The following is a 26,274-nucleotide window of genomic DNA, read 5'->3' as shown; positions in this document are numbered from 1 at the left end:
AGTGTAGGCAGGGCAGTGACAGGCAGAAGAAAACCCAGGTCCTGGCACAGGCTGGTTAGCAGTGATGCAACCTGATTTTTTTGCATGCTTGTGTGGACCTGTTTGCTCCCCAGCCATCTGCCAGCTCCAGCACACACCTCACTGCATGCAAGACTTGCAAGGAGGGGGGAAAGGGATCAGTGGCTTAAGGCAGGTGATTTTTAGCACTGATAGGATGAAAGCCCTCCTAGCTCACTCACATGTCTGTGTGCTGGCAGAAGCTCTAAGCAGCACAATTTTAGGCACTCCAGCACACAGCAGGGGCTCTGGAGATTTAGTACTGCTACCACTGGCTTGTGCACATAGAGAAATTCAGCTACAGCAGCAGGAGTAATAAAAACTGCTGAGAGCTGAATACCACAGTCTCCTCTGTCACTGGTCACATTACTCTTGATTTCAGGCAGCAAGAGGAAGAGAAAGTTAATCATTTATGTGCAGCAAAGCTAGGGAGGATCCCAGTTTAAAATCCTGCTGTAGTAGCAGAAGAGATGGAGTAGATCAGCCCACGATTAAATGCAGGAGAATCCACACACACTCAGGCAAGGCAGCCCTCTCTGCTGAAGATAAAGTGATAAATGAACATACCTGGCAAGCAACTAAGGTTGCCACAGGTAGAGTATGAGCATGCTCAAACAGGGCTTTGAAAATGAAGCACATTCCCAACAGTAACTTGTCAGGGAGTCTCTGAAGCTGAAGAACAGCCACTGCCACACGACTTTTGTTGTGTTTTTCTTGTTGCACTTTACAGCTGGTCTCCTGTTCCCTTTTTTGGCCCTAGGTAGGGTCAAAAGGGACATGCACAGGGTACATGTCATTGATACTGACTTCTGTTTAAAAGCTCCAAAGCCAAAAGCAACAATATTTTCCCTAAAGGGGAGCTGTAAGGAAACTCTCCTTGTTTAAATCTCTGAGGGTGAACAGGAAGCTTTGGTGAAGGAGGGAAGCATGCTTCTTACCAGCCAAAGCCTCAGCTGTGAAACCTTCACAGAGAAAAGAGATCTTTTCTCAGCATCGAACAGGACAGGCTGCTGATTCTGTCTGTGCAGTGTTTCCCAGTCTAAGACCTTGAGCAGTGCTTACAGGTTTGCAGGCAGCCCCACACCAGGGCTGTGGGTCAGTCCCAGACCTGCCTGGCACCTGCTCCAGCTCAGCCCAGGCTTGCTGAGAGCTGGCTGCGTCTGCATGGAGTCAGTTGTCAAAAAGCAACAGCCTCTGTGCCAAAAAATCACAGCTTCAGCGACTCTTATCCCTCTAAGCAGCATCTTGGACAGTGAGAAAAAGGGCTTTCACTTGAATGACACCTGACCTGGATTTGCAAAACCTTGGCTACAGGTACAAGTCTGAGTCTAACAGGTTTGTGCCAAACTGGCTGCCCACAGCCAAGCACAGCTTTTGTAACGCTTCCAGTGGACTCTCTCCCTGGCAGTTACTCTGACAGAGCTGCTGGGATGTTGATGCAGCAGGTTTTTCTTCCTCCAAAAACACTGCACTTCTTTTCCATCAGAAAAATACATGAACGGTTGGTGACTGAGGCATCTTCTCCCATACAGGACCATCCATACTTTACCTTTAGTGATACTCACATACACTGCACACTCTCATACAGAGAGGGGCTCTTTCCAGTCCCTGATAATGATTCCCCTGCATGTGTATGGTTTGGCAGAGTATAGTATCCTTTATATGCCACCCCACAACATGTGCTGCACCCACCTCGTTTTTCAGCTATGTTTCCTCTCCACATCTATTTGCATTATTTTTTATTTCCAAGCACAGCCTGTTGTAGGACTTAAAGTACCAAAAATGCCAACAAGTTTTCCAAAAGCTGTTATTTCAATAAGATTCATGCAAGAGCTTTTTAAAAGCAAGATTGTAGGAGGACAGAGCTGCAAGGAGAGATCTATATTTCCAGACCCTCCATTCATCCAGACACTGACCGCAGCTACAGCCATGCAGTCTCTCTGGAGGGAGAGACATGCATAAGATCATTATCACATGAATAAGATCTGGCCACTTGCAGAAGTACTGAGAAGCTTCCCAAAAGCTGAGTTACAAATGTGGTTTGGAAAATTTATCTTCAGCTTTGAATACACCTGCTGTGAATTTAGACTCTGGCTCACACTAGAAATTACTATTGCATATTTGCCCCTATGTACAGCTGGGGAGGTGCAGACTGCTCTGAAGGCCAAGCCCTGCCCTGAGGATCTGGGAATTAAAGACCTAATCCCCTCAGTGTTTACATCTGTGCACTGCACAGAAGGTAAACATGCTGTGTTCCAGCATCTGCTGCACCTGCCTCCACAGGCTCAACCTGGGTGGAAACAGAGCAAAGCTGGGCTAAAAGGAGACAGAATTCCTGTACTTATTACCCATGTTAATGCACTAAGTATAGATTCAGCTTCAGCAGATCAAAGTGCTCAGATGTTATTACTAACACATTGTAATTATCTTTTGTCAGCAGTCACCAAGAGCAAGGTCTGCCTTGTGCTCAAAGTCTGCTCCAAAGACCTTATGCTCTGAACAGATCTTTTCATGCTGTCAAGAGGGAGAACAATTCAGATATAGCTGGAGGCTGCCAAAGTACAGGAAGAAGCACTGCTAAGTTAAATGGTATCTCTCTAGAAGCTTTTGGTCTGCAGGTATTCAGCACAGTTCTTTTGTGTTTAGAAGGACAGATCAAGTACTAGCTGACCAAGAAATATTTTCAAGTAAAATGTTACTTAACAGCTCCAGAACAATCCTTTAAGAACATAGATTTGTACCTTTTTATTTGAGTGCTGCAATGTGACATGCTGCCATATGAGTTTCATGGTTTCCAGTCCATCACAAAGTTTCCAAATCTTTGTGATGGACCTGCTCATTTTTATGGCATTCACTTTCCATGTGTGACCCTATTGCACCTGTCTGTGGTTAAAACACTAAGTGAAGAGGAAACTTTATTGGAATAGTTTGAAGCTGTAGCTTTCATCCTGGCCAATATTCACTATAGACTTTGGGTTTCCTTATTTTTCCACAGAAAGCAGCCACAAGTTCTACTGTATTGGCTATGAGAAATCATCCTGCACTGAACACTTGCACATCTTGCATTAGTCAAGCCAAGCTCCAAAAACCACTTCTTAGCTCTTCTTCCTCCCACTTTTGAAATAAGTTTATCAAGTTTTTAAGGATATGAGCAAACAGACATGAGCACTGTTTTTAAGAAACAGCCTGATAGAAGTTATTTGGAATCAAACTTTGCAGGGATTTAAAAGCTAATCAAACATGTCCAGGTCAATGTACCATAAAATTTAAATATACATTTGAGAAAATGTTTTCTCTCTTCCTGACTGAAGACTTCCTGGGAGAGTTGAATATATTTTAAACCAACTCCTTGAATTTTGTCCCATCTCTTTTGGCACTAATTCATTTCACATATATGGGAATGGTCACCCCTATTTTCACACCTTCAGACATGTTTGTAACTGCAGGTTTGAGCACCAAGTCTACACACACTGGAAAACTTCTGGCTTGTATTTACTACTAATCAATCCTAAAACAGTATATTGTGAGCTTAATGTGGTGTAGACATGAAGATTTCAAGAGCAGACAGAACTGCTAGTTTGCCATCAGGTATTAGATATCCCCAATAGAACTCAGTTAATTTGTCTTGAAATAAAGGGGAGAGAGTGCTTAAAGCCAGACCAAGAGACTGTAAGAAGCTTAATTATTGTCTCTTTCTTCCAGGCACAACCATTTGGGTTTGAGCACCTCCAGGTTTAAGGTCTTAAGACTAAAATGATTTTGTAAAAGAATTAATTCAAGAATGGAGATTGCCTGTCCTGACTTCAGGCTACCATGGAAAGACAGCAAAGCCTCTCAGGCAGGAGGGAATGTTACATTTCTTTGTCTCCATCATTGTAACCTTCTTAATTTTTCAAAAGGTTTTAATGACCAGGTTAAGTATTTGTGTTTCCATTTCAGTTATTTCCAAACTAGTCAGGCATTTTGTATTTCATTGTCCTCTCATCTGACCCATGCTTTTGGCTCACTAGGAAGTTACTGGAAGAAATATTTTTCAGCCTTTAGCTCGTGTAACAAAGACAGACTGAGTTCCAGCAAATCTGGATTAAAAACCCACATCAAAGGTAATGGCCAAAAGGGTCTATCAAGATAAAATATGCCTTTTTCAGGGGAAAAAAACTTATTAGTGGAAATTAAATGTTAGAAATGCATTGGAAGTTATCTTGGAGAGCAGACCACAGAGCTTACTGATGCAAAACATGAACTGTCCAGCTGTACCATTCCCTCTGCTAGTCCAGTACAGAACTCCAGGCACTGTGCTCTTGCATGGGCACAAGGGGAATGACAAATTTTCTAACCTGAAGGTCCCAGACTCCCTTGCAACAAAGACTAGGCTGTGCTGCAGTGAATTATTGTGGTGGTTCCTCTCAGCTCCACCAGACTTGATTATTGCAGCCTTTCTGCTTCCATGTGCAATAGGTAACAAATGCTGCACTCCAGGTGATGTGCAGCATCCCCACAGAACCAGACCAGCCTGCTGGTGTCACATTTTATTACCCTAATCCTCTCCCCATCCAGGAGCCAAGCAGCTGCCAACAAGCCCATGTTCAGCTGTCTGTGCAGAGCCCCACAACAGACACAGTGCAGAGCTGTCTCATCTCCCACACTTCTTCTGCAAAGCAGGATTTGCACACAGAGCAGGAGCCACTTCGTGCACTGCTTAGCATGGCGTGTCCTCCAGGCACACTTTGTCCTCTGAATTATCTCCAGTGCTAATTTATTGCAGCATTCAAAGCATCGTGCCTCCTGCAGTCCCTCCCACAGGAAGCTGGCTGACTCATTTTTCCACACACTCTATTTTCTTCTCCACAAGAGCCAAATGTTTAGGTCAAGAATAAACCACAAAAAAAAGGGAGGCTCGTGTTTAAGCACCTCCTAAAACAGCCCACAGCCACTTGTGAAGCTCTTTCTTTCATTCAGATAACAGACCTGGAAGTGTTACACCCAAGTAGAGTTACCCCCATATGGCACCCAACTGCCCTTGCAGTTCCTAATCCTGTAAATTGATTTAGCTCAAGCTAATGGTTTTTGGCCTCAATCAGTTATCTGAGCACTTACTAAAAGACAAGATGAAGGCCACCATTTTGCATTCATCCCCCTGAGCTCTTTCCCAAAGCATTCAGATGCTTGCCTTGCACACTGGTTTTGATGTATCACCTAACCTTACAGGAAGGGAAAAAAAGAACATTGCCAGGAAAACCCCATCTAGCTTTTCACACTTTGCTTAGTGATGCAGCAAAAGTCAACCATCTTTGATAAAAGGACTTTTCAAGGACGCTTGAAAATAAAAAAGGCGTCAGTAGCTTTTCTCCATCTCTAGCCACACTTACACGGTTCTCCAGTCACCAGAAATATAGGAAGCAATCAGAGTCATACAATGCAAACACTTCCTCCTTCCAAAAGCACAAAATCCAGCTTCTGCCTGAGAAGAGCCAAGATTGGTAGCTATTTCCACAAGGCACTAAATATCTCCATTCTTACCTCCGCCTCAAGAAGCAGGTGCCAGACCACCCCACCCCAAAATGCAAAGCCCCAGGTGCTCTCTGCTGTCTCTTTCAGCCAGCTGGGCCACTGCCTCTCAGGTGTGAGGCGTCAGAGTTGATTGGCATTGACCCATTTTCACCCACTGCACAACTAGGGCTTGTTGAGAGGAAATGCATTCTTGGGGTTTTTTATGGTAAAACTCAGGTATATAGGAGTGAGGCCAAAGGACACACTATGCATTTCCCAGTTGTCCTACAGAAGGGAAAGGGAACAAATCTGCAGCAAAAATTTCTCACTTTCATGCAAGCAATAAAAGCTTGTGTTCTTGTATTTCCAAAATGTCAAAACTGTGGAAGTAGTGCAGAGCTTAGCATAAGCTGCCACTGCTGCCCTTTGTCTCACAGAATCCTCTCAGAATAGGTTTAATGCTGCAGCCGTGAGGCTCTTCCCATCACTGATGTGTCCCCAGCCTGATGCTTTAAAAGAGTCATAATAGTGCCTTTCCTCCATTACTGAGTCTCCTTGCTTTGGCAGTCCTTTGGACCAAGATCTCTGCTTTCCTTTTTTCTGGACAGATTAATTTTGTGCAAAAATGTTATTGTGCAAAAATAACATTCTTTTGTTTACTGTTTTGTCCCCCTGTCCTGTTGTCAGTGTAGGGCCCCCCACCCCATGGAGCTGGCCTGTGGCAGCCTGTTTCCTGCCAGAGGGAAAGCCCTTCAGCCTGAAATCCCCCACAGCTGGGCAGTAGCAGAGTGAAGGATGAAGTGAGGAGGAGGATTCAGCCCCACTCCCCATTTGGCAGGGATGGGGACACTTCCCAGCTCCTATGTCCTGTGCTGCACTGGGGAGAAGCAGGAAGAGGTCTCTGGAGCAAATAAATTCCACCCCTTGCCTCAGCAAAATGCTAATTTCATAATGGTCATTAGAATCTTCACTCTCCACACACCCTGCACAGCTCCCCTGATGACATCAGCCCTAAAAAAACCTCCTCACACCACAAAGAAACAGCACCATCACAACCCCACCAGGGTGGACAATATCCACCCTCAGTACAGCTCCATCCTCTCCCTCACCACAAAAATCCCCATTGCTAATCCAGTCCCAGGCAGTGGCTGGTCTGAGCTTTACCTTTTACTTTACTGGTCACTGTTTTTAACTTCAAATTCCCTAATAGTGTGTAATCTCCCTGTCTTTGTCTCAACCCACAAGCTTTTAAATCTTATTTTCTCCCCCATTGTTGAGAAGGGGGGGTGAGAGCAGCTGGGTGGGCATCTGGGCAGCCCACCAGGGTGCCGCTGCTCTTCTCCACAGAGAATTCCACAGGGAATCCCTCTGGGCACATCAATCAGCAAATACAAGCTGAAGGCCCCAAGAGGTGGTGAATGCAAGCACCTCTATTATGTAAGAACTTTTCCTGGACAGGCTAATGTTTCAAATAACAATTTGAAGTTGACCTGCATTCAAAGCTTTGCTAAAAATCTCTCAAAGATTCCCAAACTGAGCAACTTCCAGGTGTGCAAAATATTGATGGTGGCTTATGGTGCCAATGTGCCAAGGGATGGGAAACAGCCAATTTATTGGCATGGATCAAGTATCCCAGAAAAGCAGGCTTCTTCCAGCACCAGGATGCTGGCTGCAGTGGCAAGACAGCAATCCCAATCCTCTGGGACTTCCCTCAGAAGCCAGATTAACAATTTGTAAATTACTAATCTAAAGCAATTTGTTGTTGTTGTTGTTTCCTGCTCTGGTTATGTTTTAGTAGCCAAATATATTTTCCTTCCAGAGAAGAGCTGGGAATCCAGGAACCTGCAGCCAGGGGAGGCAGCAATTAGTGGTTTGAAGTGTTAATGGGACCAGGGTGGGAACTGGAAGTCCCTTGAACTCAGCTATTAGCAAATTAATAAAAAGGGTAACACGCTCTCCTGAGTGTTACAAATTTAGCACTAATTAGAACTTCTCTTTCTTAGCTATTTTAGGCAAGAAAAATCTTCAATATCCTTTGTTAAATCTTAATCATCTTGTTTGTAGAAGTAAATCATATGGAAACATTGGTTTCTCCACCCAGCTACAGTCTATTAAACTTTTTCCATTCTCCTTTTCTTTGTGACATTACTTTAGCTAGATATTTTGTAATCAGTTAGCTTTATTTATCAACTCTTACCCCAGAGGAAGGTTTTCTTTGGCTAAGACTAACCTGCAAGCCATTAATTTGTCACAGTCCATCTCTAACTTCTCAAAGATCCCCCCTTCAGAGAAACATCATTGGTCCAATTTATTTATATTTGTTTTATGTATTTATTGCTCATATATTCCAGATGTTAAACCTCATGGAGTTCTTGTAGCTGGCAAGCATCTCTTTCTACCAGAGATATACACATGTAGATCTTTGTGTATTTTAGCACTTGGGAATTAATCACAAGAGAAACTTAATCAAGTTTGCAATGATGAAAAGCCCTTAATTAGAGCAGAAGCCAAAATGTCCTCCTGCTCTTCTTGCACTGCCCAAATCTCATCGAAACCTTGCCTGAAGACCAGAAAACAAATCTCACAGTTGATTGGATATGTCTAATTGTGAATTGATGTCTATGCTTTTGCAGATACGTTTCAAATCTTGCCTGGCGGCTGCATTGGCCAATTTGCCCATACTGAGGAAATTAATTCATTTTTAACTACAGAGCAAAGCTGTGATATTGGGCAATATATGTCTCCCTTTCTGCAAAGAATATTACTTGTCTCTAGCAAAATCAGTGCATTGCTAAGTGACTGACAGAACCAGAAAAGATTTAGCTTTTAATGTTTAGGAAACACTGATGGAGAAGAGAAAGCCCGACAGGCTGGCTGAGGCAGAACAAACTCACTTCCATTCAGCAAAAGCCATATTGAACATTAAAGAGGAAATAGAGATGGGAGGTTACATCTTCACTGATGCCACAAGTAAAAAGAGCATGTTAGAAGTAATCAGTGGGGAGCTCATGGTTTAAAACACACATGTACAGGTGCACACCACCAGCAGTGCTGAGAACTGAAGCAGACACTGTCTGAATATACACCATAAAGCCTGAGAAATACTGGACACTGTCAAGGTGGCTTTCATAAATTAATGCAAGCTGATGTTAAAATCTCTATTTTACAAGCAATTAGAAAGGGTAGTTTGGCAGCAGGATTAATAACCTCTGAAACAAATGTAGCATGACAAGAAAGATTCCGTGACCAGAGCTCAGCTCAGAAGACTTTGTTTCATGTCTAGAAAAACTGGATGAAGACTGTTCCTAGTTAGCCTGTGGAGGGAAACACAAAATACAGTCATTTCTGTTTACTTCTACTAAACAGCTGGTCAGAGAGTATTTTCTGCACTGTGTGAGCCTAAAGCAAGTGTTATTTTTACTTCTCTCTACTGCATGAGGTAGGATGCAAGTGGTGTTCACTGAGGTGACACTGTGACATCCCATCTGCCTTTAGGGCTCTACATACTAACAGTAACTGAGTCCTTTTTTCCTTCCATATGGGTTATAATTGTGGCAATGAGATGTGTGAGCCTGTGAGCTGGGCAGCACATGGATACATTCCAGATGATGATTTAATGCTGGTGAATACAAGTCTTACAGTCCTGCAAGCAGCCTGGTACTGGAGAGGACCTTTGAGGTCAATTCATTTCCCTTCTGTCACAGGCAGCCCTCTGAAAGAAGTTGCATGATAAAGCGACCCAGCTCCATTACAAAGTTAATTTTTTTGCCACCATTTCTACTACTGTAATGGTGCAGGAAGAGGAATCCTACAGCAGGTCCTTGGAAATGTAGAAGTCTTCCTATTGCCAGCCTTAATATACTCTTATCCGGTTTATTCACATCTTTATTTTCTGCCAAAATTGTGCTTCTGCTTAAATAGCGCTTCTCCCTTCTGTGTGCTCATCCGTGATGTATTTATAGGGAGTCCTCTCTCAGCATTCACTGCATGAGATAAAACAAGCCATCCTTTTTTTAGACTCCTTTCATATAACAGACTTTCCACAATCTGAATCATCCTTGCAGCTCATCCCTTCACCTGCTCCTGTCTGGCCATGGGGAGCAGAACGAGCAAGAGCAGCTATATATTCTCCTACCAGGGATTTTTACAATGCCATTAATACTGCCTTGTTTCCTTAGTGCTCTGTTATACATTTATATACTGTCTGTATGTAGAATTCTTCAAGCATATAAATTATGTTACACAGTGAGCTATCAAATACTGGTGTGTCATCTCCTCTGGGGCCACTTGTGCTCCTTGGGAGTGTGGTCAGCATCTTGCAGGCAAAATCCTTCAGTGCTTTTCATCTGGTGCTTTTTCATCCTTGATAGCTCCTGCAGAGTGTTTCAGCATGAAGATGTTTCAGCAGTCATTACAAAAGCAAGTGAATCATTCAGAAAAAGCACAATTCATCCATCTTCTTTAGTGTCACCAATTAATAGCTGCTCAGGATGCTTTGCAACCTATAGTTGCTTAAGGGAAGAAAAATAACCACCCCTTTCCTATAGTGCTATGCTGTCATTATATTCTGTGTATCCTGCCCAAGCAAGGAAGCTTTATTAAATCCATTTGGCAATATGCAAAGGGTTCTGATACGGGGCTTTAAAGAAGAGTGAAAAAACAGTATAAAAAGGGAACTGAAAACCAATTGGTAGGCAAGGTTATTTCTTTTTATTGGAACCCCATTTCTCTTTTAAGAAGCCAGTGGTCAGAGCCTGATTTGGTGGCCACACTTCTGTCTGCTGCTGCCCCTCCAAGCAAACAGTGCTGAGGCCACCGGTTTCCTCCACTTGATGGAGCTGGAACAGCCTTTTACTTCATGCTTCTGGTTTGGAATATTTTGCTGCAGAGTGTGCAAAAAGAGGGACCATTTTTAAAAGGGAGCAGCGTTGCCTTTGTGGGCAGCTCAGGCTGGGTCTGTGTGCTCATCGCTCCAGTCACAAGCTGCTAGAGCAGAGTCATTGTACCCTTTGGTGAAGCTCTGCCTTGGGCACTGTCAGAGCACCTGGAAAAAATCCAGACCCACATTTGCCAGACCTAAAGATGCATTCCCCAATCTGCCCACAGCTGCTGACTCCAATCCCTCCTCCCATCTCACCTCCCTGTCTAAAGCACTGTGGCTTTTGCCACTGGCCACACCCCAAGCAGGACAGCAATGCCACCTCTTGAGGGGAATCAGCTCAATCCCAGCCCATGTGGCATAGTTGGAGCTCTGTGCCTAAGTGTAATGGAACCTGTTGGAAGCTAATGAAAAAGAAAACTATCCATTTTGCTGTCTCTTTAGGGTTTAGTCATAAAAATCTTACGTTGTCTCACAAGCCTAAACAAGTGTGTTCACATGTAAAAATCAGCCATAAAGCTGCCTGGAGAGTCCTTAACATGTCTAAGCTGTCATTTGTAAGGGCTGCCTCAAGCCTGGATCCTGCAGGTAGGAATGACCTTTCTGCTGTCCTCAAACCACCCTGCATAAGTGGGGCATCCCCACTTCACAATGGGAAAGAGGGACAAGCCCAGGGATCCTTCACTGACAGTCATGTGCAGTGGATGATTCTCCATCTGGCCTTGACAAGAGCAGGGAATCAAAGGCAAAGAGTGCTTGTTATATTAGAGCAGTGCCAAAGATGTTGAGAGGTTAAGAGAGTGTAAATCTAATAGGAGTGTTTCCTGGTCTTCTCCTCAACCCCAGCTAGGCTACAATTTTTAAGGCAAAGTGAATACCTTTAGGACACAGGAGTCACCATGGTTTTTTTGCAGTGAAAAAAATTATGGGCTGTGTCCTCTTGGCTGCCCCAAGGGAAAAATCAACATGGTTTAAATGGCAGCTTTCCCTAGTGTCTGTCCAGGATGAGATTTTCACTCACCCAAACTCTGCAGAGTTCAGAGTTTCTGCTGAAACTGGGCTTGTGCAGAAGGTGTATCTGGGTGGGTTTCCCTGGGCAGGAGGAGAGGGCTGCTTTTGGGGTAACTCCAGCTGGTGTCTCCTTGCAGGCGTCGGAGGTGGAGCGGCAGCTCTCCCTGCAGGTCCACACCCTTCGGGAGGACTTTCGGGAGAAGAATTCCTCCAGCAGCCAGCACATCGTGCGGCTGGAGAGCCTCCAGGCCGAGGTGAGTCACCTGCATCCCTCCTGCAGAAAGCAGCCAGGGCTCTTGGAGTTGTGCAATGACCCTCTCTGAGCTGGGCAAACAATCAGCCAGTGGAGCCACCACAGGGATGGCAGCACTGGGACAAAGGACTCCCCCAGCAAGGATTGCTCCATGGTGTTCTGGCTGGGCTGGCTCACAGCACCTTCCAGTGCTGCCTCAGCCACAGCATTCCTGTGAAATAAATGGATGAGAAGGATGTTCCAGGAGCCAAACCATGGCTATGCTCCTGCAGGGCGGCTGCCCTGTACAGACTAAACTCTGGTAGGAATGGTGGGAAGGTCTGCCAGGGTTTTTTTCCTCTGTTCCTCATGCTTGCAAAGAAAGCAGCAATCCTCTCTTGCCTCTGAGCCATGCACTTGGGAAAGCAAGAAGCCCCTGCCTGTTTTAACTCAGGTTCATTTGCAGGAATGAGACAACTTCCTTCCTTTCCCCTTCCCTGACAGGCTCACTGGGGATCACATAGGCAGGAACTAGATGGGTAGAAGATGTCCAACTCTACTACCCAACCACTTCTTTTATTTAAAAGCTGTCTGGAAAAGCTTTTCCTAAAATCTCTCGATTTCTTTTCTCCCGCTCCCACCTGCTCCTTGCTGGTCCCTCGCCTTTTCTTCCCTTCCCCTTGGTGTGGAGCAGCAAGTCCTTGAAGTAAGTATGGAGGCTTGGAAAGGGTTTGCCTGCACATACATTGCTGTCACCATGCATGCCTGTCACCATGCATGCCACACCTTGTCTCCTCACCTCCTTCCTGTCTCTTGCTTTCCAAACCCTTTCCCCCTGTGCCTTTCCCATGGTCCAGGGCTCATGGCAGAGTGGTGGTTTTTATGTTGTATCATTATTTACAGCATGTTCATTACTCTGCCTACCAAATATGAAATCTTGATACAATCTCTCCATTAAATCTCTTATTTTTCTTTCTCCAACCCACGCAAATCATGGTGGTGGTGGGCAGAGACATCTCAGAAACCATTAGTCACCTCAGAGCAGCTTTCCAATACCTCCAGCAGCCTTTACTCTGCAGAAATAGCAAGTCCACATACTTGGCTGGTACTCCTTTGTGCAGCCAGATCTTTCCAGCAACCTGGAAAGCAGCAAAGAGACAAGGTCCCAAAGAGGCCAAGGAAACAGTAGGAATTTGCTGAATTTGTCTACACTCCATGAAATGAAAGGAAACCATAAGGAATATTTAGGGTTATGCTGGACTGGTGGATGGCTGGCATAGCAGACCCCAGAGATCCTGTGTGTACTAATGTGGGAAAAAGCTCCTTCTTCTTGGTTAAACAGAAGAAGTGACCTTGGCTAGTGCTGATTCATCCCTTGCACTGTTCCCAGCTAACTGAGTCACGGAGGGTTTGTTTGGCAAACTGTCCCTTGCCTGAAATCACTGCCCTTGACAATTAAAAGAAATGAACCAATTTTAAAGGCAACCGATCACTGGGAGGCTAAAAATAAGCACGGCACAGAAAGGAGTCTACACAATTGAAAAGACAGAAAAATCCCTGGTGGGGACCTGATGAACACACACCAATTAAGAACAGCAATGGGCAGTGCTGTGGCACAGCCCTGCAGGGAGCAGGATCCCACAGGCTCACCCTGGATCCTGCTGGCTCACCCTGTGATCTCCAGCCCCCATACAGGAGAAAATGCCACCATCAGGACCAGCCAAAAAAGTAACCAGTTCTTCCCAGTCTTTTGAATATTAAGGTTCAAGGGGTGGGCAGGGGTGGTCTCCACTTTATATTGATTTCAAGGAATATCCTTGCATGTTCCTGCCTGCTCCCTGACCTGCCAGTGCACACCCAGCCCCTTTGGAGCAGGCCCTGCAGCCTGGGGAAGGAGCTGTTTCCTTTCAGAGCTTTCCTAAGCTTTAAACCACGCACAGAGGTAGTTTCTCTCATACAGGTACCGAACATCTGTGTACATCCTTCTGCTTTTTGCTGTTTCATTTCTCTCCTGGGAATGTGGTGTCTCTCCTCTCTGCTCCCTGCTAAGTCTGACAGGGCCTCTCTTTGCCCTGCAGATCAAAATGCTGACGGACAGGAAGCGGGAGCTGGAGCATCGCCTCAGTGCCATGATGGAGGAGAACGACCTGCTCCAGGGAACTGTGGAGGAGCTGCAGGACCGAGTCCTCATCCTGGAGAGACAAAGCCATGACAAGGACCTGCAGGTGAGGAGGCAGCAGTGAGACAGGGAGGGCATGGGGAGATGCAGTAAAAGTCATGATTTGGGGTAAAATTGGCCATGAACTGGGAGACAGAACAACTAGAGGAATGATATGACTCAAGCAAGAATGGCAGCAAGCAAGGTCCTGGGTGTTCCCCATGAAGACAGGAAACAGGAACATCAATGAAGCATCTTGACAGCAAAGAGCAGCTTAGGAGGGAGATCTGAGCAAGGAAGTGGGGCAGGGTACTGGGGGAATGAGGTAAATGCAAAAAGAATCAGAGGACTCTGGTAACAGTTCTCAAAAGGGGCTTCTCTAGATCCTGGTGTTCCAGAGGGCAGTCACTGGCCTCTTAGATCCCAGTGCTCAAGTGGTTTCCCAACAATCTCCATTGTGTTCACAGCCAGGAATTGCCAAATGTCACTCCCCAGAAAACGAGCTTGGGACCTCTGAGGCTTAGGGCAGAGCAAGGTTTTTCCATTTCACTTCTATGGTTTACCAAGCACTGGATCCTCAGCTCTGCAAAACAACCCTGAATATTTTTTCCTAAAAGTATATATTTTTTTTAATGTAGATAGCACTTTCTCTTTGGATCCACATCCTGCTGTGTTGTTTTCAGCAAATTTCTTTACCTGAGTCCCAACTTCTTCACAATGTTCTCTATTTTAGTGCTGATTAATATGCTATTTTTATCTTTCTGGATATTCTGGATTCTAAACAGTGCCTAATGACACTTGGAGATTATTAAGCTCCAATAAACAGCAATACCAGCCAAGAGTACTTTCCTCCTGGCTGGAAATCCTGTTTTGTGTCACTCATTCCTCCCTCCCAGCTCCCTCACAAACCAAGAGATTGATCCAGTCCATATTGCCTCCATTAATATTTCTCTGTTTCCTTGATTTTCTTCCCAAGCTGCACCAAAGCCAGCTGGAGCTCCAGGAGGTGAGGCTGTCCTACCGGCAGCTGCAGGGCAAGGTGGAGGAGCTCAGCGAGGAGAAAAGTCTCCAAAACCTCAACACAACCAGCACATCCCTGCTCTCTGAGATAGAGCAGAGCATGGAGGCAGAGGAGTTGGAGCAAGAACGAGAACAGGTATTTGCCTTCCAGACTCTGGGAAAGCCCATGGGCCTCTGTGACCAGAGCAAAAGGGAGTTTAATGCGTTTGATCTGGATTTGGAGCTGACAATTGGGATGGGGGTGTGGCATCAACACCCTTTGACCATATGAAAGTAAAACTCTGTATCCATTTCCAAATCAACACGGCAAATATTTGTGAGGGCTGTCAATCCCACACTGCACTTTGTGACTGTGTTTACAGGGGTCCGAGGATTAGGGAAGAGACAAGGATCTGACTCCATATTTCAGAAGGCTTGATTTATTATTTTTTGATATATATTATATTAAAACTATACTAAAAGAACAGAAGAAAGGATTTCATCAGAAGGCTAGCTAAGAATAGAAAAAGAAGGAATGATAACAAAGGCTTGTGTCTTGGACAGAGAGTCCAAGCCAGCTGATTGGCCGTTAATTAGAAACAACTGCATAAGACCAATCACAGATCTACCTGTTGCATCCCACAGCAGCAGATAACCATTGTTTACATTTTGTTCCTGAGGCCTTTCAGCTTCTCAGGAGAAAAAACCCTAAGGAAAGGATTTTTCCTAAAAGATGTCTGTGACAGCACTTGGCCATGGAGGGAGGCTCTCCGTGGCCCTGACAGCCCAGGCTAATGGCAGGCTCTGTTGTTGCAGCTGAGGCTGCAGCTGTGGGAGGCGTACTGCCAGGTGAGGTACCTCTGCTCCCACCTGCGGGGCAACGACAGCGCCGACTCGGCCGTGTCCACCGACTCCTCCATGGACGAGTCCTCAGAAACCTCCTCAGCCAAAGACGTGCCCGCCGGGAGCCTGCGCGCCGCGCTCAGCGAGCTCAAGAGACTGATCCAGAACGTGCTGGACGGGGCAGACTCCACGGTAAGGTGGTGGCACTGAGAGGCCTTGCCTCGGGCACATCTCCAGGCCCACAGCTTGCTGCAGGTGCTGCTGGATCCTGAAGGCCCTGGTGTCTCTCTGTGGCACAGGGCACAGCCCACTCTTTGTGTCTCAAATGGTCAGCCAAGAGCCAAGCACGTGGGGTTTCAGCCTGAAGTGTTCAGACCACCTAAACCTTCAAGCTCACACAGCTGTCATTGGCCTGGGAGTCATTCTGGAAAATTAATAAAAGTAGGCTTACTTTGAGATTTTCAGGAAGTTAGAGTTTCAACGTGGAAATATTGCAGGTTGTCTTACACATCATGGTTTGGTTATTTCCTTTGGGATTTTCCTAACCTTGCTTTATTAGCAATAGTACCATAAAAACATCATAACCCCTATGTTGGGAGGTTCTGTCCTTGTGAATGGTCATTGGTAGAAATGTCTTGCCAGGAGCTGCCAAACTCAAATCCATGGTAGGTTAAGGGTTTTGCTGGCACAAGATGATGTCTGTAGGATGTGGTCCCCAGGCTGCTGAGCAAAGGGGGTGGCATGGAAGGACCACTCAGCATCCACAGAAGTGCAGAAGTCCACAACAAAACAACCTCACTTTTTGTTGTGGCTCAAATCAGGCCTGGTCCCATTCCCTACAAGCTGGTTGCATTGCCATTAGGGTTTATTTGTGGTGTTGTGGTGAGGAAAACAGTGTAACCCCTGCAGGGGGCTGTGAGGGAGTACTCACCCTCCTCATTTAAGTGCCCATAGGCTGAGTATAGAGATGAAGTTGTATTTGTTAAATAAAATGTGGACAGTCCTGTAAAAGGTCCACAAACAGAGACTGTAGCCACGTGGGCTGCCAAATGGGCAGTAGGTCTCTGTAAATTTGGTTTATGCCAAGCTCTGCATGCTCTTTGCATCATGTGTGGAAGCACTACCCTTGGTTGTGGAGGTATGTGGAAACAAAAAACTCTGCCAAAGTCACATTCACATTTTCTTTTTCATTGTTTAGCACTCTCATCCCAAACTGGTACCAAATTAATACAGTTGCCTTTTTTAAAGTGAAATCTGAGCAAGAGATTTCTCTCCCGCTCTCAGAGCTCTCGGCGAAGCGACGACGACACCTTAGAGGAACAGATCAGGAGAACCAGTGAGGATTCACGAGCCCTGAGGGAATTAATGGAGGGAGAACGGGGGAAACTGAGGCAGAGTTTGGAGGAGCTGCAGCGACTGCACAGCCAGGTTAGCACCTCCCACACTTTACATGTGGTCTTGTAACAGCAGTGTTCATCCTCCAAGACATGCCTTCCATTAAAGAGACCAGCATGATCAATAACCCAGGAGGATTTAGGCCAAAATGGTTGGATGAGGGAGATTTGTTAAACCAAATGCAGGTGATTTAAGCATTTAGGAATGAAAATTTCTGACAAATTGTCTGGGGCCCATCTGAAGCATCATCTCAAGCAGCCAGACTTCCTATAGGCCTTTCTCGCAGTCCACTTTTTAGCCAGTCTCTGTTACTGAAATTCTTCTCAGAAGACGACCTCAAAGTACAAGGCTTCTTGATATGGGGTACTAAAACCCAAAGGTATCCAGGCTGACCTGAATTGCTGCACTGAGCCCTTGTGAGGGGTATGTGCACCATTCCATGGATATAAAGGTGCTGCTCTGCTGTGCATGGAGCGGGGCTTGACCTCTTCCACAGCAGCACCACAAACCCTGAGAAAAGCACTCCCAGAGAATCCTAATTGTGGCCAGGCTGGCACCAGGCAGCACCCCAGGGACCAGCTGAGGCAACCTCAACAGCAAGGAATGGCCCACCCCAACACCAACTCCATACCCGAGCACAGAATCCCATTGCACCCCCACCCAGCATCATCTGTGTCTGAGCCCTGTGCCAAGAGCAGGAAATGGACACAGGCATCCAAAGAGGTGCTTGGCAGTCCTTGGCTCTGTGGGACAAGACTCCAGATGCTGGAGGGGATCTGGAGGCTGCAGCAGAAGCAGCAGCAACTGCACTGGAGCATGGAATGGGATTAATGTCCTTCACTAGTCTTCCCAGCAGTGCTGTATCACCCTTTGGAGAATAAATAGGAAAACTCTTCAGAAAGTCAGCACAACCTGGGGTGTGACAGCCTTGTATAGGGCTGTGGGCGCTCCCACCATGGGACCAAAGGGAAAAGAGTGAGAGCATCATTAAATATCCTGGCAGTGGTGGCTGTGTTTGTGCAAGGGTGGGAAATGTCCTGCTTCCACAGCAGCTGATCAGGGCAGAATGTGGGAGGGGAGCAGCCCTTCCCCTAGGACTGCTCCTCTCAGCAGTGTGGCCACCACAAGAGACACTTCTGAAGGTTCAGCCTTCTGTCCCCAGTGAGACACTGCCCTGGCTGTGCAGCTGCAGTCCTGTGCACCACACACAGCTTCCCTTGCCATCAAACCCACCTGAGATGGAGGAGACAAGGGCTCAACCTCTGCAACCTGGCAGTGCTGACAGAGACCTTTAGACATTTATTCACAGATTTTAGGCTCGACTGATCTCCCCAAATTCTCTAGCCAGGAGGGACCAGAAGACCAGCCCTGGATTGCAAGTCTGGAACCCTGGGTCTGCTTTTAGGGGTCCCCAGCTGCCAAAGCTCTGAATATTTAGGAGGCAAATGGAGAACTGCAGTTCTGTTTTCTTCTCACGCCTCTGTGTGGTGTGGAGAAAGATGGGGCATAGCTACAAATGCAGCAGCCATTACTCTCAGAGAGGAACTCCAGCCTCCCACAGCCAGTAAATGTCTCCCACAGCTTTTGCCTGTTATCCAGCCTCACACTTGCTGCAGGTTAATAATTACTCTCACCACCTATTTAAGAGGCAACATCGTTTTCTGTTCAGTGCTACAGAAAATTGATGCATGTGGAAATCTGGTCCACCCGGGGGAAGCAGTGCTCTGCTGCCTTCTCATCCCTCTGTTCTGGCACTGGTATTGATACAATCAAAGGAGAGCTGCTTCTAAATGGCTTTTAGGATCTTGTGGCATCTCACACACATTCATTGCTCCTGCCCAAGAGCACAGTGAGCGGGTGGAGACAGGAGCCATTCCCTTCTCTGTCTACACTGAGAAGCTATTTCACAACTTCTACCTGTTTGTTTCCTCCCATTCTTACCTGAAGCCCAGACAGAACCAATTAAAATCCCAAACCTATCCCCAAACACCATGTTTTGGGCCTCTGTATCCTCTGTCCCCTGGGATTTCTGTAGAAGTGCTCAGCACCTTTTACATCACCCCATCACCACTGCTCTGTGTCACATCATTGCTCCGAGGTGCTCCCCATGTAGGGCTGAGGGAGGGCACAGCTCCCCAATCCCTGGCAGCCCTGGCACAGCTCCCTGGTTCCCTGGCAGCCCCAGCACAGCCCCCCAGTCCCGTGGGGAGTCTCTGCACACACAGGGTGCAGTCACACCCTCCTCCCCCCGGCCCAGCCATGCCTCACTAACAGCAGATCCTCCCACACCCTGGATGTGATCAGCCCTCTTTGACTGTCTGCCCTCTATTTAAAGATTTCTTTGAAGATTCAAGCACTACTGAGCTGCATTTAGAGGCAGGAGGTGGGTCAAACGCTGGAAGGGTTTCCAGGTGGTGGTGTAGTGTAACAGAGCATGTGTGTGCCCTAGACAAAGAAACGTGTATGAAATATTGTGAAGCTGTGCTGATGAAATCCTTGCATGATTTCACACCCTATTAACTCACTCTGCACAGGACCAAAACCATAGATCATTTCTCAGACTATTAAAGACTCCAGACATATTTTAAAGTCTAATTAAAATTGTAAGATGTGCCAGTAACACCTTCCATGGCATGAAAGAGAATTTTCACATCCTTTGTCTACAGCTTCCTACTACTGCAGAAGATGTAATGGTCCCTTCAAAAAATATTATTTGCTGGTAAATTAGATCAGAATTATAACAGGCAGACTCAAAGGATGTGTACAAACTGCTTGGAGAGGGACAACATTTTAGCACTGATGCCATAGTGTCAGCAAAGTCACAGGTGGGTCCTGCCCTGCACAGTTTTCATGCTATTTCTGCATGTTACTGAGGCCATCCTGGTGGCACATCTTGCTCAGGTGAGCATCCCAGAGCCACTCAGCACCTTTCAGGGAGGGTGGCACCAGCACTAACAGCCCCACTCAGCAGACACAGCTTTTTCTGCGAGCAGGGGATCTCTCAATCTGCAGGTTGGCCCGTGTGGCTTTCCCCCCACACACACACTTGTGGTACATTTTCCCGAGCAGCCCTGGGTTTCACAGCCTCCCTGTGCCCGCAGGTGACGCTGCTGAGTGTGGAGATGACGACGCTGAAGGAGGAGCGGGACCGGCTGCGCGGCACTGCTGAGGACAAGGAGGCGAGCGAACGGCTCCTGCAGGCCATCAGGGACCGCGACGAGGCCATCGCCAAGTGAGTGCCACCAGCGGCCAGAGCCAGGCGGGGCGGCACTTGAGGGGTGCCATGGCAGGAGATGCCTCTGGAGTGGCTTTCTCCTGCTCTCCACAGCAGCTGTGACAAAGTGCTGATGTTGGGAAATGCTGCCAGGAGCCTGGGAGCAGGGCAGGAGATAAAGGCAGAGCTGCCCTGGCTGGACTGGGGGCATTTAGGAGCATTCTGTGAGCCACGTTTGTGCCATCCCTGGTGCTGCTGTGAGTCACAGTGAGGAGGAGAGGACTTCAGGGAGCCAAATGCAAACACTAGGTCTGCCCTATTTGTCACATTTTTTTCCTTTCCTATTCCAGAGAAACAGCCCTGCTTTCCTGACCATCCCCATTACAGCCTGCCTGGGCTTCTTCCCTAAGCTATTCCTCTGGTCACTCCCTCTCCTTTCCTGTTCCAAGGGGTTTTTTTGCATCTCCAGTCCTGTAATTTTCTGGTCTTCCTTTTGGGATTCTCCCACTGGTTTGGCTCTTTATTTTGCCCATCTTCCTTACAGATCTGTGCAGTTCTGGTCCCCCATACCCCAAATCCTCCTTCCTCAGCTCTGTCCTTGGGCTTGCCAAAATGCTCTGCGGAGAGGGACAGACACCTTTACCCCTCTGTGCTCTGCTAGAAAGGATTCATCTGATAATCCCTTCAACAAGCAGGTGGGCCAGGACACCACCAGTCCAGCTTCTTAGGGGAAAAGCCCTGGACAAGAGGAGGAGCAGGAGAAGGTTGCACCTCAGAGGGTGAAGGAGCTAAATCAGCCTGCGCCATCCCTTTTTATAAGTGGCTGGATCGCCTGTGCTGGCCCTGCTGGGCTAGCTGGCCACCAAACTGCCACGGCTGTGCTCTGGAACACCTCCATCTGTTGGCAAGGAGCAGGAGCATCCCAGCTGTGTGCAGGGCGGGTGTGACGTTCCGGTGCCTGTGGGTTGCTGGCTCTGCCGTGGCTATGGCAACACTGCTGCTGCCATCAATCCTGGAAACATCCACCCAGCAGCGGGGAAGCGAACAAAAGGCTCTTCAGGTGCTCAGAGCACAGTCCGCAGTGCGAGGGCACAGCTTCTCCACTTCACTGGGACCCTGCTGGACCAAGTAGCAGTATTTGGGGCTGGCTGTCCTGCAGTGCAGGAGCTGTGGGAATAGGGCACGAGTGAGGGGGATGAAGGGGCAGAGAGTGGCAGCAAGGGAAAGCAGACAAGAGCATCTTGTCACTGAAGTGAAAACATCCCTCCCAGACCGAGTGGGCTGGTTGCTGCCTGGGGACGCTCGTGATTTTCTTCCCACCTCACAGCCCAAGGGTTAAGTTGCTTTTGTTCAACCCATCCCCCCCAAAAATCCGTAACTGTGAACAGAAATAAAATCACTGCCCGAGGCAGACATCTGGTGTGGAAAATTTTTGCTTGAAGCTCAAGTTTGGCAGCATGGGAAGCAATAGGAAAATAGGATCCTTTCAGAGGAAGTGTTAAGCAACCAGTACCTGGAATATAACACCTGGAAGTGTTAAGCAACCTTGGAATATTTGTGTTTATATTCTGGTACCTGGAATATAAACACAAATTCCCGAATTGCTCTTCTGCAGGGGAGCACAAGGGAGCTATTACAAGACAAGGAATGAGCTACAGTTAATAAGATGCAATTATTTCTCTCGAAAATGTTTGCAAGGAAAGATGGTTCCCAGCAAGTCATGTTACACTTTCCTATCACACAGAAGTTAATTGAAAACTTAAGCTTTGTGCTCACCTGTGTGCTCCCAGCAGGATGAGCAGCATTTCCCAGCTTGGGCAGCTTAGGAAATTGCTCCATCCTAAAGGACAATTCCTTTCCACAGGCAAGGAGCAGCTGGAGCATCTCAGCCACTGAGCATTTGGGGCTCTTTGGGTAACCTTCTCCATGGTATGACATGCTCAATGGCCCCCAAATGTCTGGGAAGAAATGCAGAGTTGTTCCCAGGGGCTGGGATAGCTCCACTGAAATTGGGAGCTTTCCTTAAGGATTTAATTCAAATCATTTTGAAAGTTTGTCATTCCTGAAAAGTATATGCTGTAATAAGATCTCTTCTTTCATTTCTTCCTTTGATCCTTCCTTCAGTCAAGTCCCAAGTGAAAGCAGAATTGTGCTCTTTAAGAGATTTTTATGTTTGTTTTATATTGCAATTTATTGATCGAGCAATCAGACACGAGTCATTTCATTTTTAGCACATATCATTTGTTTTCTATGCATGTAAACAGAAGAAAAAGAGAAAACATTTGAATATAGATTCTACCTTGTTCTAGATCTCCATTTTATTGGCAGATCTTGCACATTATCCAGGAACACTATTACCTTACACAACAGTGTATCTGATTTTTTTTCAGTATTCTTCACAGTGTGCATATCAAAAATCTGCTGGTTTTAAGGTAAAGATGTCAAAAGTTCATCACTCAGTTTAATAGATTGTTCAGAATACAATAGAGATGGACTTCTTAGGATGTGGGGACTTGCCAGTGAAAGACATAAATTGTAGATTTGTTTAGATATGCCTGTTTGTTTAGAAAGAAGGAGGTGCCATGCCTGGACTTCTGTCCCTGCAGGAAGAATGCCGTGGAGGTGGAGCTGACCAAGTGCAAGATTGACATGATGTCCCTCAACAGCCAACTCCTGGATGCCATCCAGCAGAAGGTGAACCTCTCGCAGCAGCTGGAGGCCTGGCAGGTGAGACGTGACCCCACTGTCCCCCCTCCCAGTGGGTGTGTCCTGTTCTCTGCCTCAGCACCCATGGATTGGGTGTTTGGGGGTTTTGGCTCTGCAGGAGCCAGTGATGCTTGTGGGGTGCCGGGGGAGCTGCCCCTCTCTGCTCTGACTCTTTTGGCAGTGAGCAGTTAATTCTACAGCTCTAAACTCATTTAAAATGGAGAAGCAGACTGTGCCTTACATGGGAAATGTGCGTGTTGCTCTGCCCTGGGGTGGGGAGGGGTCTGTGCAGGAGGTGTCCCCAGGCAGGCACACCCTGGTACACGTGGGCACAGCCTGTCTGTGCATTTCCATGATGGAGCAGAAAGGTGGGAGAACGAGGTTGTGCTGATTGTTGCTGCACTGTTTACATAAACTCTGAAGATCCATCAAGAAGGAGAAGCTAAAATTCCAGTTCTTCACCAAGGTGAAAAAAAGTCATGGCAGTTCCACCACTGCCCTGGACATGCTCTGCTTGGGGTCAGTGGGGAAAACCCTTGTGAACAGACAAAGATGCCTCCTCCCAAAACCAGCACCAGGGGAGGGCTACTTCAACAGAAGATAGAGCAGACTCAAGAGAAAAGGTCTGTGTCATTTATAGTGATTTGTTGCAGACCATGCAAGCCCCCAGCTCTACTAAAACCAGCCTGACCAGTAGAAACCTTTCCTGTACAACCTCGCTCCTGTTTCAACTCCACTGTGTTTTCGTTTCTCTCCCTCTCTCTTTTTTTTTTTTTTCCCTTTTCTTTTCTTTTCTTCTTTCTTTTCTTTTTCCTGCTTACAGTTTGCTTCCTCAGGGCTTTTTACTATCTGGCTCCTTTGGTTTCTGATCTAGTGGCCTTTCTCAGTTCCTGTACCAACAGCTTTAGTCGTACACCCCTCCTGCCTTTGAGGTGAGCTCCCCACACCCACCATCCCCTCTCCATCTGCTGCCACCATCACCCACATCCTTCTCTGCCCTCACCATCATCTGGCAAGAGGGGCCAGTGGGGGTCTCCATCACCCACCAATATTCTGCCCACCCCCCCATCCCAGCAGCAGCCAAGGGCAGCATCCTGCACCCCATGGTGAGGCTTTACCAGGGTCCATGGGCAAAGCCAGGCTGAAGTGCATATTTTATTAACCCTCTCTTTACACATATTTAGTACCTGGAAAGGCTCTTGAAAGATAGACTGGGATTTCACTTCTCAGCCTCATTGTCCAGTGAGTGACACTCTGCTCTGCACAGGAACTGTCTGGATCCAAGTTCAGTCTGGATGGGTGCTCTAAAGTTAGGCCTACTTAGTGCTGGAATAAACCCAGTTTAGGGGTTAAGAACAGGTCCTGTTGCAGTAACACAGCAACCCCAGACCTGCTCCCATCAGCTCTCTGAGCTGAGGCTCAGGCCACTTCATGGCAGTAAGTTGTCTCCAGCATACTGTCCTGAGGTGTTGCTACACAGCAGCAAAAAAGTTTCCAGCCACCTCCTGTCCCCTCAACAGCAGCTCAGCCACAAAACAAGTGGGGTGATTTATGTATTTTGGGGACTGTTTTGCAAAGGAGTTTGGAGAAAAGTTTCTGATAAAATAGGATAAAAGTCTCTGCTTTAGCTGGGCATAATTGGATGCTTTAATCTGGTAACATTTTGCTTTTGCACACTTCTAGTCCGCATTTCACCAAGGGCTGTCAACAAGATGACAGTGTTCTCTAAGGACATAATCATACAGGCTGCAAAATAAGATTCAAGCAAAAAATCCTCCCCATCCAAATGCTTTTCTCTCTGACTCACACATCTGACAGACAGGGGCCCAATGCAGTGCACTCTCAATAGTGCATACTGTATTTTTATATATATATATATGATATTTTTGTGTGTGTATATATATATATATATAAATATGCATATAAATCCTTCTCATCCCTTGTTGTATGGTCAGTCAAGGACACAGATCTGCCATGCAGGAGCCTGGGTACCTACTTCATTTAGCAGAAGAGGTGCCTTCAAAATCCAAGTGCTGTACATTTTCACATGGCAGCTTCAGCTCTGGAAACCTGTCTCACTGATATTTCGTACTGATGCTCACCTCAACCTCTTCAACTCTCCCTCTGCCTTTCCTCTCTCCAGCCCTGCTCTAAAAAGACCCAAAACTTCCCCAGTCTGTGTAGCTCTGCACCCTCCTGCTCCTACAGGGGAAGCCCCCATACTAAATTCAAGTCCAGGTCATGGCTATTAATCCTTTTCCCTGCAGAAAATGCTGCAACGAGAAATCAGCCATTATTAAGTTTCCAGTCCCAGCTGGCTGATTTGATTCCAGTCCAGAGCAGCTGGGGCACCTGCTGGGCAATGGCAGCACCTTCCCTTCAGTCCTGGGGCTGCCCTGACTGGCTGCCCCTCACCAGGTGCTGAATGAACAGCACTTCCACCACTCCAGCCCATCCAGAGTATCCTGACCGTGTCCTCAGCCCTAGTCAGGGACCAAACTGCTGGGGAGTAGTTGATTCCTCCTGTGGGGCTAGTTTGTGTACACACATTTTCACTAAGCTGTAGCTTAAATATGCAATTACAGGAGAAGCAATGGGTCTGAAAGTTTAAAATCTGTAAAATTTATAGCCAGGTTTTCAAGGAACATGTTAGCACATCATTAGTGGCAACAGAACTGGGTAATTATTTTGTATAAAGGAACTTCACTGTGCTGCAAACACGGACAAGATCAGAGCATTCCTGGTACACCTGAAAAGCCACAGTTCATGTTGAGCTGTCAGTCAGAGCTCCCGCTGCTATGGTGGCTCTAGGGGAAGGAAGGGGTCTAAGGGATGAGCTCAGTTCTGTTTGGTGAGTCTGGTGCAAAGCCACGAAGGGATCTGGTGGGCCCACACCTGCCCCAGCCCCTCGGCACCTTCCCCAAGGAAGCCCCAGTGACAGTGGCCATGCAGCAGCTCTGCCACCCCTGCCTGTCCCCTTGCTGTGCACACAGATCTGCTCAGCACAGATCTGCTCCATCCTTCTGGCCTCTGCTTTCAGCTGCATTTGTTCTTTATTTCTCCCCAAAGGAGACATCTGCAAGCTGCAGGCAGCAGAGAAACGCAGCTTAGGGGGGGCACAGAGTCCCAAGCAGGCACAGAGCTCCTGTGCCAGACCACCTCAGCAATCTACCCCTCAGAACTGTGTGATTGATCTTCCTCACTCCCTGAGAAGCCTCATGGCAGCGGGCACAGCTGAGCCTGCTGTGGGGTGGGGACGCAGACCTGTCCCTGCTCCCTCATCCCTGCTC

General features: G+C 47.0%; 1 protein-coding gene across 1 annotated transcript in view; it reads left to right on the top strand.

Moving 5' to 3' along the window:
• Positions 1-26,274, top strand: part of BICDL1 (BICD family like cargo adaptor 1) — a 48,817-nt gene that overhangs the window by 18,451 nt on the left and 4,092 nt on the right. Inside the window, exons 3-10 of the mRNA XM_030959268.1 lie at positions 11,575-11,691; positions 12,364-12,375; positions 13,748-13,894; positions 14,804-14,983; positions 15,643-15,861; positions 16,954-17,097; positions 20,166-20,296; positions 22,885-23,005. Coding sequence (XP_030815128.1) covers positions 11,575-11,691; positions 12,364-12,375; positions 13,748-13,894; positions 14,804-14,983; positions 15,643-15,861; positions 16,954-17,097; positions 20,166-20,296; positions 22,885-23,005 — 1,071 coding nt within the window. The remainder of the gene's footprint in view (positions 1-11,574; positions 11,692-12,363; positions 12,376-13,747; positions 13,895-14,803; positions 14,984-15,642; positions 15,862-16,953; positions 17,098-20,165; positions 20,297-22,884; positions 23,006-26,274) is intronic.

This window comes from Camarhynchus parvulus, chromosome 15 (assembly GCF_901933205.1).
Source record: "Camarhynchus parvulus chromosome 15, STF_HiC, whole genome shotgun sequence".
NCBI classification, from domain to species: Eukaryota; Metazoa; Chordata; class Aves; order Passeriformes; family Thraupidae; genus Camarhynchus; species Camarhynchus parvulus.
Note: the sequence above shows the minus strand (reverse complement) of the source record. Positions and strands in the feature narration are given on the sequence as shown.